General features: G+C 45.2%; 1 protein-coding gene across 1 annotated transcript in view; it reads left to right on the forward strand.

The window, feature by feature from the left end:
* Positions 1–11,954, forward strand: part of Ssu72 (SSU72 homolog, RNA polymerase II CTD phosphatase) — a 29,765-nt gene that overhangs the window by 16,663 nt on the left and 1,148 nt on the right. Inside the window, exons 3-4 of the mRNA XM_021159338.1 lie at positions 10,542–10,681; positions 11,147–11,265. Coding sequence (XP_021014997.1) covers positions 10,542–10,681; positions 11,147–11,265 — 259 coding nt within the window. The remainder of the gene's footprint in view (positions 1–10,541; positions 10,682–11,146; positions 11,266–11,954) is intronic.

Below are 11,954 nucleotides of genomic sequence, written 5' to 3' on the forward strand. Positions count from 1 at the left end.
TCCATTTTATTTAGTGTTCATCCTCAGTCTTTTATTACTGTACATTCTTTTTCCTTGAAAAATGGTTTCTGAGATAGAAAATTACGAGATTTGGCCTTCTGATAGTTATTCTTGTCATTGATTGGATGAGACACATTTAGGAGATTAGTAAAAACGTAGCTCTGGGTATGTCTGTGAGTGTGTCCCTTTTTTTTTTTCTATTTAAAATTTTATTGTTTGTATGAATAATGGCGGGTGGACATACAGCATGCCATGTTAAAGTCAGGACAACTGGAAATGATTCTCTCCTAACCTATATGGGTTTCAGTGGGGCATTAGAAGCAGTAAGTCATAAACAGCATACCTTTTAAAATTTTTTCTATGAATTTTTTTTTTTTAGTTTTTTGAGACACGGTTTCACTGTGTGACCCTGGCTGTCCTGGAACTCACTCTGTAGACCAGGCTGGCCTCGAACTCAGAAATCCACCTGCCTCTGCCTCCCAAGTGCTGGGATTAAATGTGTGCGTGCTGCCACCACCACCACCCGGCCAATTTAGCTTTTTAAGAGTGCTCTCTCTGCATATACACCTGCATGCCAGAAGAGGGCACCAGATCCCAGTATAGATGGTTGTGAGCCACCATATTGTTGCATGTATGAGTGTTTTGCTGGAATCTATGTCTGTGCACCATGTGTGTACCTGGTGCCTGAGGGGGTTTAAGAAGCGCATGCCAAATCTTCTGGAACTGGAGTTAATGGACTACTGTGAGCCACCCTGAGGGTGCTGAGAGTCAAGTCCAAATCCTCTTAAAAACTGCCCTTTCTCTTAACTGCTGAGCCACCTCCAGCCCATTGGGATTATATCTTACACTAGTCCCTTCCTGCATCCCTCTTTCTCTGCTTCCTAACATAAACCACCCTGTCCTGGAATACCCTCCTCCTCAGGATTGAATGACATCTCAAACTATGAGCCAGGTATCTTTGCCAAACTGGTTTTTTTCTTGCAGATATTTGATCATGATGCAAAAGTGACTTTAATACAGTCCTCACGCTGAAGACCATTGATCAACACAAGAGCCATGAGAATGTCCTTCCTTTCTCTGTAGCCCTTCATACCATTGATTTGCTACCTTGAACCAGTGAGGTTTTTCTGGAAACTTGGTTTTTGAAGGTTTTACTAATCTCTACTTTCAAGTGAAGCTTATGTTTATCTTGCTTTTGTTGAGTGTAGGATAGGAATCATGGGCAGTCACCATATTTCTTCCTCCTGGGAATGTGCCCTGCTGTGCAAACACAGTAGTCATGGTTTCCCACTAACCATGCTGTTGTCACATGTCATGGCCGTGTTCCCTTCAGTAGTGTGTGGTGCCAGCCTAGCAGGCCAACCCTGACAGTGATTTTCAGTTGTGTCTCTATTTTCATCTAGTTGGCAGCTCTTTTTTTCCCTCCCCAGATTTATTTAATATTTATTTGTGGGTGGTGTTGTTATTGTTTTGTTTTTGAGACAGGGTTTCTCTGTGTATCTTTAGCTGTCCTAGAACTCACTCTGTGGACCAAACTTGGCCTCAAACTCATAGAGATCTGTGTACATGCCTCTGCCTCCCAAGTGCTGGGATTAGAGGTGTTTTATGCATATGACACTCTACACCTGAATGCTGGAAAGGGGCATCAGATCTCAGTATAGTTGTGAGCAACCATGTGGTTCCTAGGAATTGAACTCAAGGCCTATGGAAGAGTAGCTAGTGCTCTTAACTGCTGAGCCATCTCTCCAGCTTCCCTCTAGCTATACTTTTTTAATGAAGTTTTAAAAATTGTGTGTGTTGCCAAATAAATAGCTCATTTAATTTTTCTAAAATACCGATTGTATCTCCTATATGTTCTAGGACAGGGCTGACATGTAACTGTCTAACAGGCTGTTTATCTGCTGCCTTTTTTGTTTGTTTGTTTTTGTTTTTTTTTTTCCAAGGCAGGGTTTCTCTATATAGTCCTGGCTGTCCTGGAACTCATTCTGTAGACCAGGCTGGCCTCGAACTCAGAAATCTGCCTGCCTCTGCCTCCTGAGTGCTGGGATTAAAGGCGTGTACCACCACACCTGGTTTATCTGCTTCTTATTAATCAGGTTTATCTAAGCTGATTGGCCAAGGTTTTCTGTGGACATGCAAATGTCTAGATGTAATAAATACTCCTGGGTTTCTCCTTTGGTTGCTTCCCTGCCTGTACCAGTGAGTGAGAAGCTCCTGCTAGCCAGTCACCTAATCACCTACATGAAGTCATCCTTCCAAGTAAGAACTTTCCCTGGGTTTCCTGGGCTTATCCTAGAAACCCAGAGAAGCTCTCTCCTCAACCCCTATTTCAGGAAGGGTCCAGGTATGGGTCAAGCGGTATCCCATCCTGGGAATATAAGTCTCCTGCTGCAATACTGAGGAATGGAGGTGCCCTGAGAATGGCTGAGAGACTCAACATCTCTGTGGTGGGATAGGTGCAGATAGCCATGCCTTGTCCTGACCTTGTGTTACACTCTAGTCTTATAATTACCCCAAAGAAGTGAAAATATTAAGTAATTGGCAAAAAATCTAAACAAACAAAAAACCAAGCTGGGCTTCAGTCAGTTCTGTATGGGCAAGTGTGAAAAGCAGGCTGCTGGAAATACAGGTGGCCCCGGGCTTTTTGCTTACCCTTGATATACCTGAATTCAGACTTGTCCACAGAAGTAAATCTCAGTCCAACATTAGTTCTCTGTAGTTGCATATATCTCTGTTCTTGTGATCATCAAAAGTCCTCGGTGCCCAATTCAGGCAAGAACCCCTGGCCATCTCAGTCCTCTAGACTAGGAGCCTCCTTCCCATTTAATAGCCCAGTTGTGCTTGGAGACCTTGTAATACACAGTTCATTGAGCATTAATTATCCTAGGGATTCAGTTCAGAAGGTAGACTTTAGAAGACTGAGTGTGGGAAGTGTTTTGTTGGAATAGTGTATAGTGCACAGGATGTATTCAAGCAAGCCTACTTTCCACTTGGTTTGAGCCTAACAGCAATTTTGCCATCACTTGAAATTTTGTGATAAGTTGTTAACAACACCTCTGGTTTGGCCTGTGTTCTGCCATCTTTGGTGCGTGTGAGATCTTCAACTCTCAGGCTGTGTCCTAGGACACCTGACAGCTTCTAAGACTGAAGCCACATGCTTGGAATGAACATTCTTCCTGAAAGTTGTATTTATCTAATTTTTTTCCTTTTCTACCAAAGTAACTTTTTTTTTATTAGATATTTTCTTTTTTTTTTTAAAGATTTATTTATTTATTATATGTAAGTTCACTGTAGCTATCTTCAGACACTCCAGAAGAGGGCGCCAGATCTCGTTACGATGGTTGTGAGCCACCATGTGGTTGCTGGGATTTGAACTCTGGACCTTCGGAAGAGCAGTCGGGTGCTCTTACCCACTGAGCCATCTCACCAGCCCCTAGATATTTTCTTTATTTACATTTCAAATGTTATCCCCTTTCCTAATTTCTTCTCTGAAAATCCTCTATCCCCTCTCTCCTCCCCCTGCTCCCCACTCCTGCTTCCTGGCCCTGGCATTCCCCTATACTGGGGCATAGAACCTTCACAATACCAAGGGCCTCTCCTCCCAATGATGACTGACTAGGCCGTCATCTGCTACATATGCAGCTAGAGGCACGAGTCCCACCATGTGTTTTCTTTGATTGGTGGTTTAGTCCCAGGGAGCTCTGGGGGTACTGGTTAGTTCATATTGTTCCTCCTATAGGGCTGCAGACTCCTTCAGCTCCTTGGGTACTTTCTCTAGCTCCTTCATGGGGGATCCTGTGCTCCGTCCAATGGATGACTGTGAGCATCCACTTCTGTATTTGCCAGGCACTGTCAGAGCCTCTCAGGAGACAGCTATATCAGGCTCCTGTCAGCAAAATCTTGTTGGCATCTGCAATAGTGCCTGGGTTTAGTGGTTACCAAAGTAACTTTTGACTAACAGTAGTACTGTTCATATTTCCTGCTAGTTCCCTTTAGCCAAGTAGACTCTGCTACCACTATTCTCCAATAGACATTGTTTATGGGATGCTAAGAGTGAGACATTGAACCTGGGTGCTTTAGTCATCCCTGGGGATCTGGGCATTTAACTAGCCTGAACTCACTATGCCAAAGTTCCCACTAAATGACTTGATCAGCTCCCTTTACATCAAGACACAACAGTGAGCCTTGTCTCATAGCAGTAAGTTCTTCCTTTTTTACTGTTTATAGTTCATGAGTTTTGGTTTAATGTGGCATAGTAAGTCTGATGATACGTATAGACATGTAAGACCCAGAATAGTGGTTTTCAACCTGTTGGGAGCTGCATATCAGATACCCACATTTTGATTCATAGCAGTAGCAAAATTACAGATAGGAAGTAGCAACAAAATGGTTGAGGTTTACCACAACATTAAAAAACTGTATTAAAGGGTTGCCACAGTATTAGGAAGGTTGAAAACCACTGCCCTAGAAGGTTTGTTAAAGTGTAGTCACAGGCCGGGTGGTAGTAGCACACACCTTTAATCCCAGCACTCAGGAGGCACAGGTGCTCTATGAGTTAGAGCCCAGCCTGGCTTACAGAGCTAGTTTCAGGACAGCCACGGATACACAAAAAACCCCATCTCGAAAAACAAAACAAAGCCAAAAGAACAACAACAAAATAATATAGTCACGGGGCCAGACAGCCAGCTTAGCAGGAAAAGACAACTGTGTTCAATGCCCCATCCTGGAAGGAAAGAGCTGACTCATGCAAGATATCCTTTGACTGTCCGATGCACACTGACATGTGCACCAGTGCACGCACACATTTGACACATCCACATACAACATTTTTAAATGTATTCACAGGTAGTGAATAGCCATTTCTGAGTTGTGCCTTTGGGAATCTCCAAGTTGAGACTTGAGTTTCCTCTCAAAAATTGTGCTTTAGCAGGGCAGCTGCAGTGGTGGTGCCCACCTTTAATCCCAGCACTCTGGGGGCAGAGGCAAGTGGATCTCTTGAGTTCGACCAGCATGGTCTACAGAGCAAGTGCCAGGACTACACAGAAAAAACCCCTGTCTTTAAAAAAGGAAGGAAGGAAAAAAACAAAGAGAAGAAAACCTAATTAATCATTCTAAGAAATGGAAAGGTAGTTGCAGCTTCTCTGGTCCAGCCTGTAAATGCAGGAACATCAAACAGCTAGCATGACACAGACCTGCAGACATAGTTTATGATTGTTGTTGAGTATGATGGTGCACACATGTAACTTAACCATTTAGGAGGCTGAGACAAGAAGATTGGAGGTCACTGTGGATTACACAGCAAGATGCTGTCTCAGAAGGTGGTGAGCAGGATGATAGCCATCAGTAAAATGTTTGAAGACCTGAATTGAGTCCCCAGAACCCATGTAATAAAAGCTGAGCAAGATGCACTTGTAATTCCTGTGCTGAGGACTAAGTGACAAGTGAATCCTGGGGACTCAATGGCCAGTCAGCTTGGCGGTGAGTTTCTGGCCAGTGATGAGATCCTTTCAAAAACCAAACAGGTGGCAGCGCCTGAGCAACACCAGCTGAGGTGTTCTGGCCTGTTGGTGCATGTGTGCACACAGCTGAGGTGTTCTGGCCTGTTGGTGCATGTGTGCACACCACCTGAAGTGTTCTAGCCTGTTGGTGCATGTGTGCACACCACCTGAGGTGTTCTGGCCTATTAACACAAAAGAGTTTGTAACTTAGCCAGAAAATGTAAAAACCATGAGTTTAAAGGATGGTGGCTAGTACACTTGTCCGCTAAAGTCATGGGCTCTTAGTGCTGAAGACACTAAACTTCTAAAGAATGTGTGACTGTTTAGTGAGCACTCTGAGATGAGGCTGGACCTGTTCAAGTTTTCAAGGCTGTTAATGAAACCATGATTCATTAATTCATTGAAGAGAACTTGGTGCCCTGTCCAGTGCCTGCCTTCTGTTTCTTTGAGGGCCTGGGAGTCCTGCAACTGCCCCTCTGCACAACACCATTCCCTAACTGCATCTCTATGACTGAGAGGATACTCGTGACTTGGGGGTGCCAGGACAGTGCAGAGGGCACCAAGGTTGAGAGCCACTCAGGATTCTGTTTCTACCCAGGTCCTGTCTCAGGTAACATTGCCATGGTGTTCTGAGTCAAGCTTGTCTTAAATTTGGTTATGTTTCTGGGGAGATGAGGCCTGATTAGTGCTGGCCCCTTGGCTAGCTTCTGAACAGCAGGATGGGTGAAATCTGTGTTTGAGAGGTTTATGTGAAGATTTATCCATAACAGGAGCCAGGGCCTGACTCAACCTAGGAAGTTCAGCCAGAAGGTAGCTCAATAAGAGGCGGCTGAGAGGCCCTGTAGCTGTAGGGTGCTGAGGATCTGTGTAACTCCTCACAACAGATACAGGTATTTTGTTGTTGTTTTTTGGGTTTTTTGTTTGTTTGTTTTTCCAGACAGGGTTTCTCTGCGTAGCCCTGGCTGTCCTGAAACTCACTCTGGCCTCGAACTCAGAAATCTGCCTGCCTCTGCCTCCCAAGTGCTGGGATTAAAGGCGTGTGCCACCACTGCCAGGCATAAGATTTTATTTATTTTATGTATTATGAGTACACTGTAGCTTTCTTCAAACACACCAGAAGAGGGAATCAGATCCCATTACAGATGGTTGTGAGCCACCATGTGGTTGTTGGGATTTGAACTCAGGACCTCTGGGAGAGCATTTGGTGCTCTTAACCACTGAGCCATCTCTTCAGCCCCAGCATTTTGTGAAAGTAGCCAAGAAGGCAGGGTAGCAGTGCTGTTTGCAGTGGAGAGCCACAGATCAGTAAGTGGCTGGCTCTTAAGCAGTTCCTGCCCTATCCACGCTTTTCCTTTTTCCAGGAAGCTGCTCACCCTTGCCTTGGGTGGCTGAAGTTTCTGAAACCATTTCTACTGCTGAGGCTCCAGCTGGTGGCTGGCCTCACCCTCAGTTGACCTTGATAGTGAGAGCCTGCCTATGCGTCTCACTGGTCTGGCCTTTCTCCATAGGGTGTTCTGTCAAAAAGCCCTGAGCTCTAGGGAAAACATAAACATGCATCCTTTTGTGTGTAGCTGAGGATGCCTGATTCTGCTCCCACATAATAGGACAGCTGGTACCTCTATATGAAGAACCTGTGCTTGGTGTCCATGAACTCAGCTGTGGAAGTAGCTTCTCTTTGGGGAATTGCTTAATTAGTAAATACAGGATTAGGACACCACCTGTAAAACCTCAAATCCTATGAGGATGAATGCGTATCTAATCCCAAGAGGAAGGTGCTGCATGATCTAGAAGCAGGTCAGTAAGATGCCAGCCCTTCTCAGCTTCATGACCCTACAGGCAGCCCAGGACATGACAGTATGTCATTAAGTTCTGTACATGTGGGGACTAAAGGAAATCGCTTATGATTACCCCATATTTCCTTTTTCTTTGGTCTTTTGAGACTGGGATCTCATTCTAAGCCTGCCTGGCTTAGAATTCACTATCTAGCCCAGGCTGCCTTTGGACAATGGCAATTCTTCCGCCTCAGCTTTCTAAGTGGTACATTAATAAGCATAATTCACCATACCATATTATAGTTAAGATTTCATTTTCTAAGGATGTGGATGCCTGAAAAGACAGGAAAGGGCATCAGATCCCCTGAAATTGGTGTTAAAAGTGTTACGTTTTCTGATGTGAGCGCTGGGAACTGGAGTCCTGGAACGGTGGGAAGTACTCTTTTTTTTCTTTTTTTCTTTTTTTTTTTTTTTTTTGGTTTTTCAAGACAGGGTTTCTCTGTCAGGATAGCCCTGGCTGTCCTGGAACTCACTTGGTAGAGCAGGCTGGCCTTGAACTCAGAAATCTGCCTGCCTCTGCCTCCCGAGTGCTGGGATTAAAGGCGTGCGCCACCACGCCCAGCATGGAAGTACTAACTGCTAACCCATCTCTCTGTTTTGAGGCAAGGTTTCACGTAGCTCAGGCTTCCCTCAGACTTGTGTAGCTGAAGTTGGCCTCCTCATAACCCTGTGCTAGGATTACAGATGTCCACCAGGAATCCCAGATCCACTGTTCCTAGTTCTCCTTTATCCATCCTGTCATATCATGTGGTATTAAGAAATTGTATACTCTACAAGGAAAGCAACTTGAATTGTTTGTGTGATGGTAAATCGAGATGTTTTAAAATGATTCTGAATTGTGCTTCTGTTGTGAGACAACATTCCAGGTCTTTTGGGGGCCCTCAGTGTGAACCCTGAATGAGCCTTGTTCCTCTGTCAGTCTCCAGAGAAGGCTCCTCAGAAGGCCAACAGGAACAAGTAAGGGAATCCAGGGTTGGTGGGAGTGGCTCCTCATTCAAGAGAAAGCCAGCAATTGGCCATAGCACACCCTTCAGCTTTTAGGAATCTCACTCCATGTGCTGGCTAATTGGAACCAGGAGGCATAGCCAACTTGACACCTGCATCCCTGGCTCCTAGAACACTTTGCTGGGAAGCCCGGGGCTTGGGAAAGTGAGCATCAGCCCAAGCCTTTGCTTAAGCTCGGGACTCTTGAAGTTGCCCAGCTAACTGGCTGCTCAGTAAGGTTGACAAAAATAGGGCAACAAAGAAAGGGAACTCTGGGAAAGTGGGCTATGCTTTCTATGTCACCCACACAGTCTAGCCTGGTCTCTGAACTCCTTCTAGACTGGTGGTCAGAGTTACAAGTGTCACGTTCTCTGGGTAGTGGTGTGTGCCTTAAATCCCAGCACTTGGGAGGCAGAGGCAGGTGGATCTCTGCCTTTGAGGCCAGCCTGGTCTACAGAGTTAGTTCCAGGACAGCCAGGGCTACACAGAAAATCCCTGTCTTGAACCTCATCACCAACCCCGACCACCACCAAAGAAAAAGGTGTCAAGTTCAGTTTAGGTGCTGGCATGATTAATGTTCCCCAGCCTTTGTTAAACAGCTAGCTCTTTACTGAATGTACTCACTTAAAAGTAGTCTCTGTCCAGGCAAGAAGTGCATACATGTGGTGGAAACCATGACAGGGCCTTCCCAGGCAGGACCATTCTGTGACCACAGTTCTTGGAACACTTTTGGGTCTGACTCTGGGTAGTGGGGAATGCAAAGTGTCTTTTCCCACTAACCCCAGCTCTATCCAGGTGACTTCTCACTGTTCCAGCCTTTCCTTGGAGTCAATACTAATTCTGAGTACCAGGATCTTGACTGGATCTCTGCCCCAGGAAAGGTCTAATACTCACTGTCCTCTTTCCCAGAAGTTATATGAGCCACAGGGTTTGGTCCTTAACTCATTCTTTCTGTACCTTTGAAGGACTCTATAAGCGTGGATGCAGCCCTTCTTGTAGGCAGCAAGGAGACAGGGAAGGAGTGTGCTCCAGGGCCTAGCCACAGAAGCAGCCCATGATGCAGGGAACGGAACTGCCTAGGTATCTTCCAGTTAAACTGTTTAGATTGGCAACTTAAATGTGTTCTAAAATAATGTAGGAGCTATTTTTAAGGCACTATGAACTTAAATAAGTTGACATGTTAGTAAGATGGCTCAGTGGGAAAGGTCACCTGTGTTCAAGTCTAATAACCTGACATCAGTCCCATACCCCATGTGACTGACTCTGAATAGCCTCCTCTGTCATATTGACCACAGCTCTGATTTTGCTTTTAGTACTAGTTAAAGAATCTCTTTATCTGTGCCTATTTTTTTAATTCTCACACTAGAGTCCAGCAGTAAAGACAAAGCCCCAATCCAGCTAAGCTACAGCAGGAAGAAAATCTGAAAGAAAAATAAATTCATTGAATTTTTTTTTTTACATTTAATTTAAATTTTGGTTTTTGAAGACTGAGCTTCTCTGTGTAGTCTTGGTTGTCCTAGAACTCTCTCTGTAGACCAGACTGGCCTTGAACGTGAGATCTGCCTGTATCTTGACTCCAGAGTTCTGGGAAAAAGGACATGTGCTACCAGGCTTCCCTACATTTCTTAAACCCCAGCAACAAAAAAGTCCAGAAAACTCCCCCTGATGGTCTAGTAGGAACAAGTTCTGGTTCAACTGAAAGCAGGGAGACTGCTGGGTGAGCCCAGAGGGATCTTCCAGATGGTACCTCTATGCTCAGGCTCATCAGCCCTGACAAAATCTAGGAGAGCCACTGCCTCTGGGCTTTCAAAGTTGGGCCACCCTATCCTCATTGAGAGCCTATCCTCAGATAGTCCCTGGACCACCATAGTCTAAGGCCTACTCTGTGCTGCTTTGGACACTTAGAAACAAGCACCTGTGCAGCCTGTTCTGTCTTGAGAGGAGGCAGTCCCTGCCATGCCTCTACTTTCCAGTTACAATGGCGAGGCTTTCTGGAGCCATTCTGTGGGTTTGGGTTATCTTGGGAATTATGATATCTCTAAGAAACCAGCACCTTCCCTGTGCTTCCTGTTTTAGGGCAGTGGTGACCCTGCTTGTGTTCAGGCCTAGAGCTATGATGCCCCTGTTGATAAAGGCCAACTTGGAACCCCCTAGAGGCAAGGGGCCATTGACAGGTCAGGGTTAGTGAACTGTCTTTTATCCAAAGCTCCTTGACTCTGGCGTTCAGCTATACACAAAATGGAATTTTACATATGTTGGACAGAAATAAAAGGATCAAGCCCCGTCCAGAAAGGTTCCAGAACTGCAAGGACCTGTTTGACTTGATCCTCACTTGTGAAGAGAGAGTCTATGACCAGGTTGTAGAAGGTGAGTGCACAGAGCCTGACCTGCTGTTCAGGTTGTATCACCAACACTAGGCTGGTAGACTTATGCTGCCCTGGGCGATAGTGATAGAGACAGAGGGTGCCCCCACATCCTCTGACCTGTATGGACATCTGGAGGACGGCCTGTGAGAAGCAAGCAGAAGACTGATGTCCAGCTAAGCTCAAGCCTTGTGGCCTTCAATGTTTGCTTTTTCTATGTTAGGCCTGACATTTTATATAACATGCTATTGGTGCCAATACTGACTGGCATAGGATGGCTTGAGTTGAGTACACTATCTAGGTTTCTTAGCCTATGTTATGGGGCTATTCCTCATGTTAGTTTCTTGGGTTTGGGTGCTCAAACCTCAAGTTAGAGTCTGCAGAGTTCAGGGTCAGGTATGGTAAGACTGGACTTGGGACACATCTGCCACCTGGTGTCTGATAATATTTATATCTCTTTACCAAGCAGATCTGAACTCCAGAGAACAGGAGACCTGCCAGCCAGTGCATGTGGTCAATGTGGACATCCAGGACAACCATGAAGAGGCCACTCTGGGAGCATTCCTTATCTGCGAGCTCTGCCAGTGTGTGAGTCTAAGCTCCTGGGTCTTGTTGAGGCTTCTCATAGCAACTTATAAAAATAAAATAAGTTTTTATAAATTAAATAAGCACATCCTGGTCAAATACTAAATTTCAAGTAGAAACCAAGAAGTACACTTTCTAAGAAGTTGACCAAATGCTTTGGCTTGAAACCCTCCCCCCCAGTGCTTCTGTCCATGATAAAAGTGATGTATGACATCTCTCAGGTCACAGGCCCCTCTCCTGGAACAACTGACATTTCACTTTCTCCTCTGATGGACAACGGCTAGAAGAGCTTATCTAGTGGTGTCAAAGATAGGTCTGGAGACTCAGAGATAGCAGCCACAGTATAAGGGTCTGTGTCCCTTCACTTGATCTAAGTATCCATCTCTAAAAGCAATCTTGTAGGAGCTTCCTAAAGGCTTGTGTAGCTGCTGTATGGAGGCATTCCATTGTTCAGGTGCTATGGAGGGACTTTGGGAAGGTCCTTGTGCCTTTCCCTGACTTTAAAAAAAAAAAGATTTATTTATTATATGTAAATACACTGTTACTGTTTTCAGACACATCAGAAGAGGGCGTCAGATCTCATTACAGATGGTTGTAAGCCACCATTTGGTTGCTGGGAATTGAACTCAGGACCTCTGGAAGAGCAGTCAGTCTTAACCACTGAGCCATCTCTCCAGCCCCTTTCCCTGACT

This window comes from Mus caroli, chromosome 4 (genome assembly GCF_900094665.2).
Source record: "Mus caroli chromosome 4, CAROLI_EIJ_v1.1, whole genome shotgun sequence".
Classification (NCBI taxonomy): domain Eukaryota; kingdom Metazoa; phylum Chordata; class Mammalia; order Rodentia; family Muridae; genus Mus; species Mus caroli.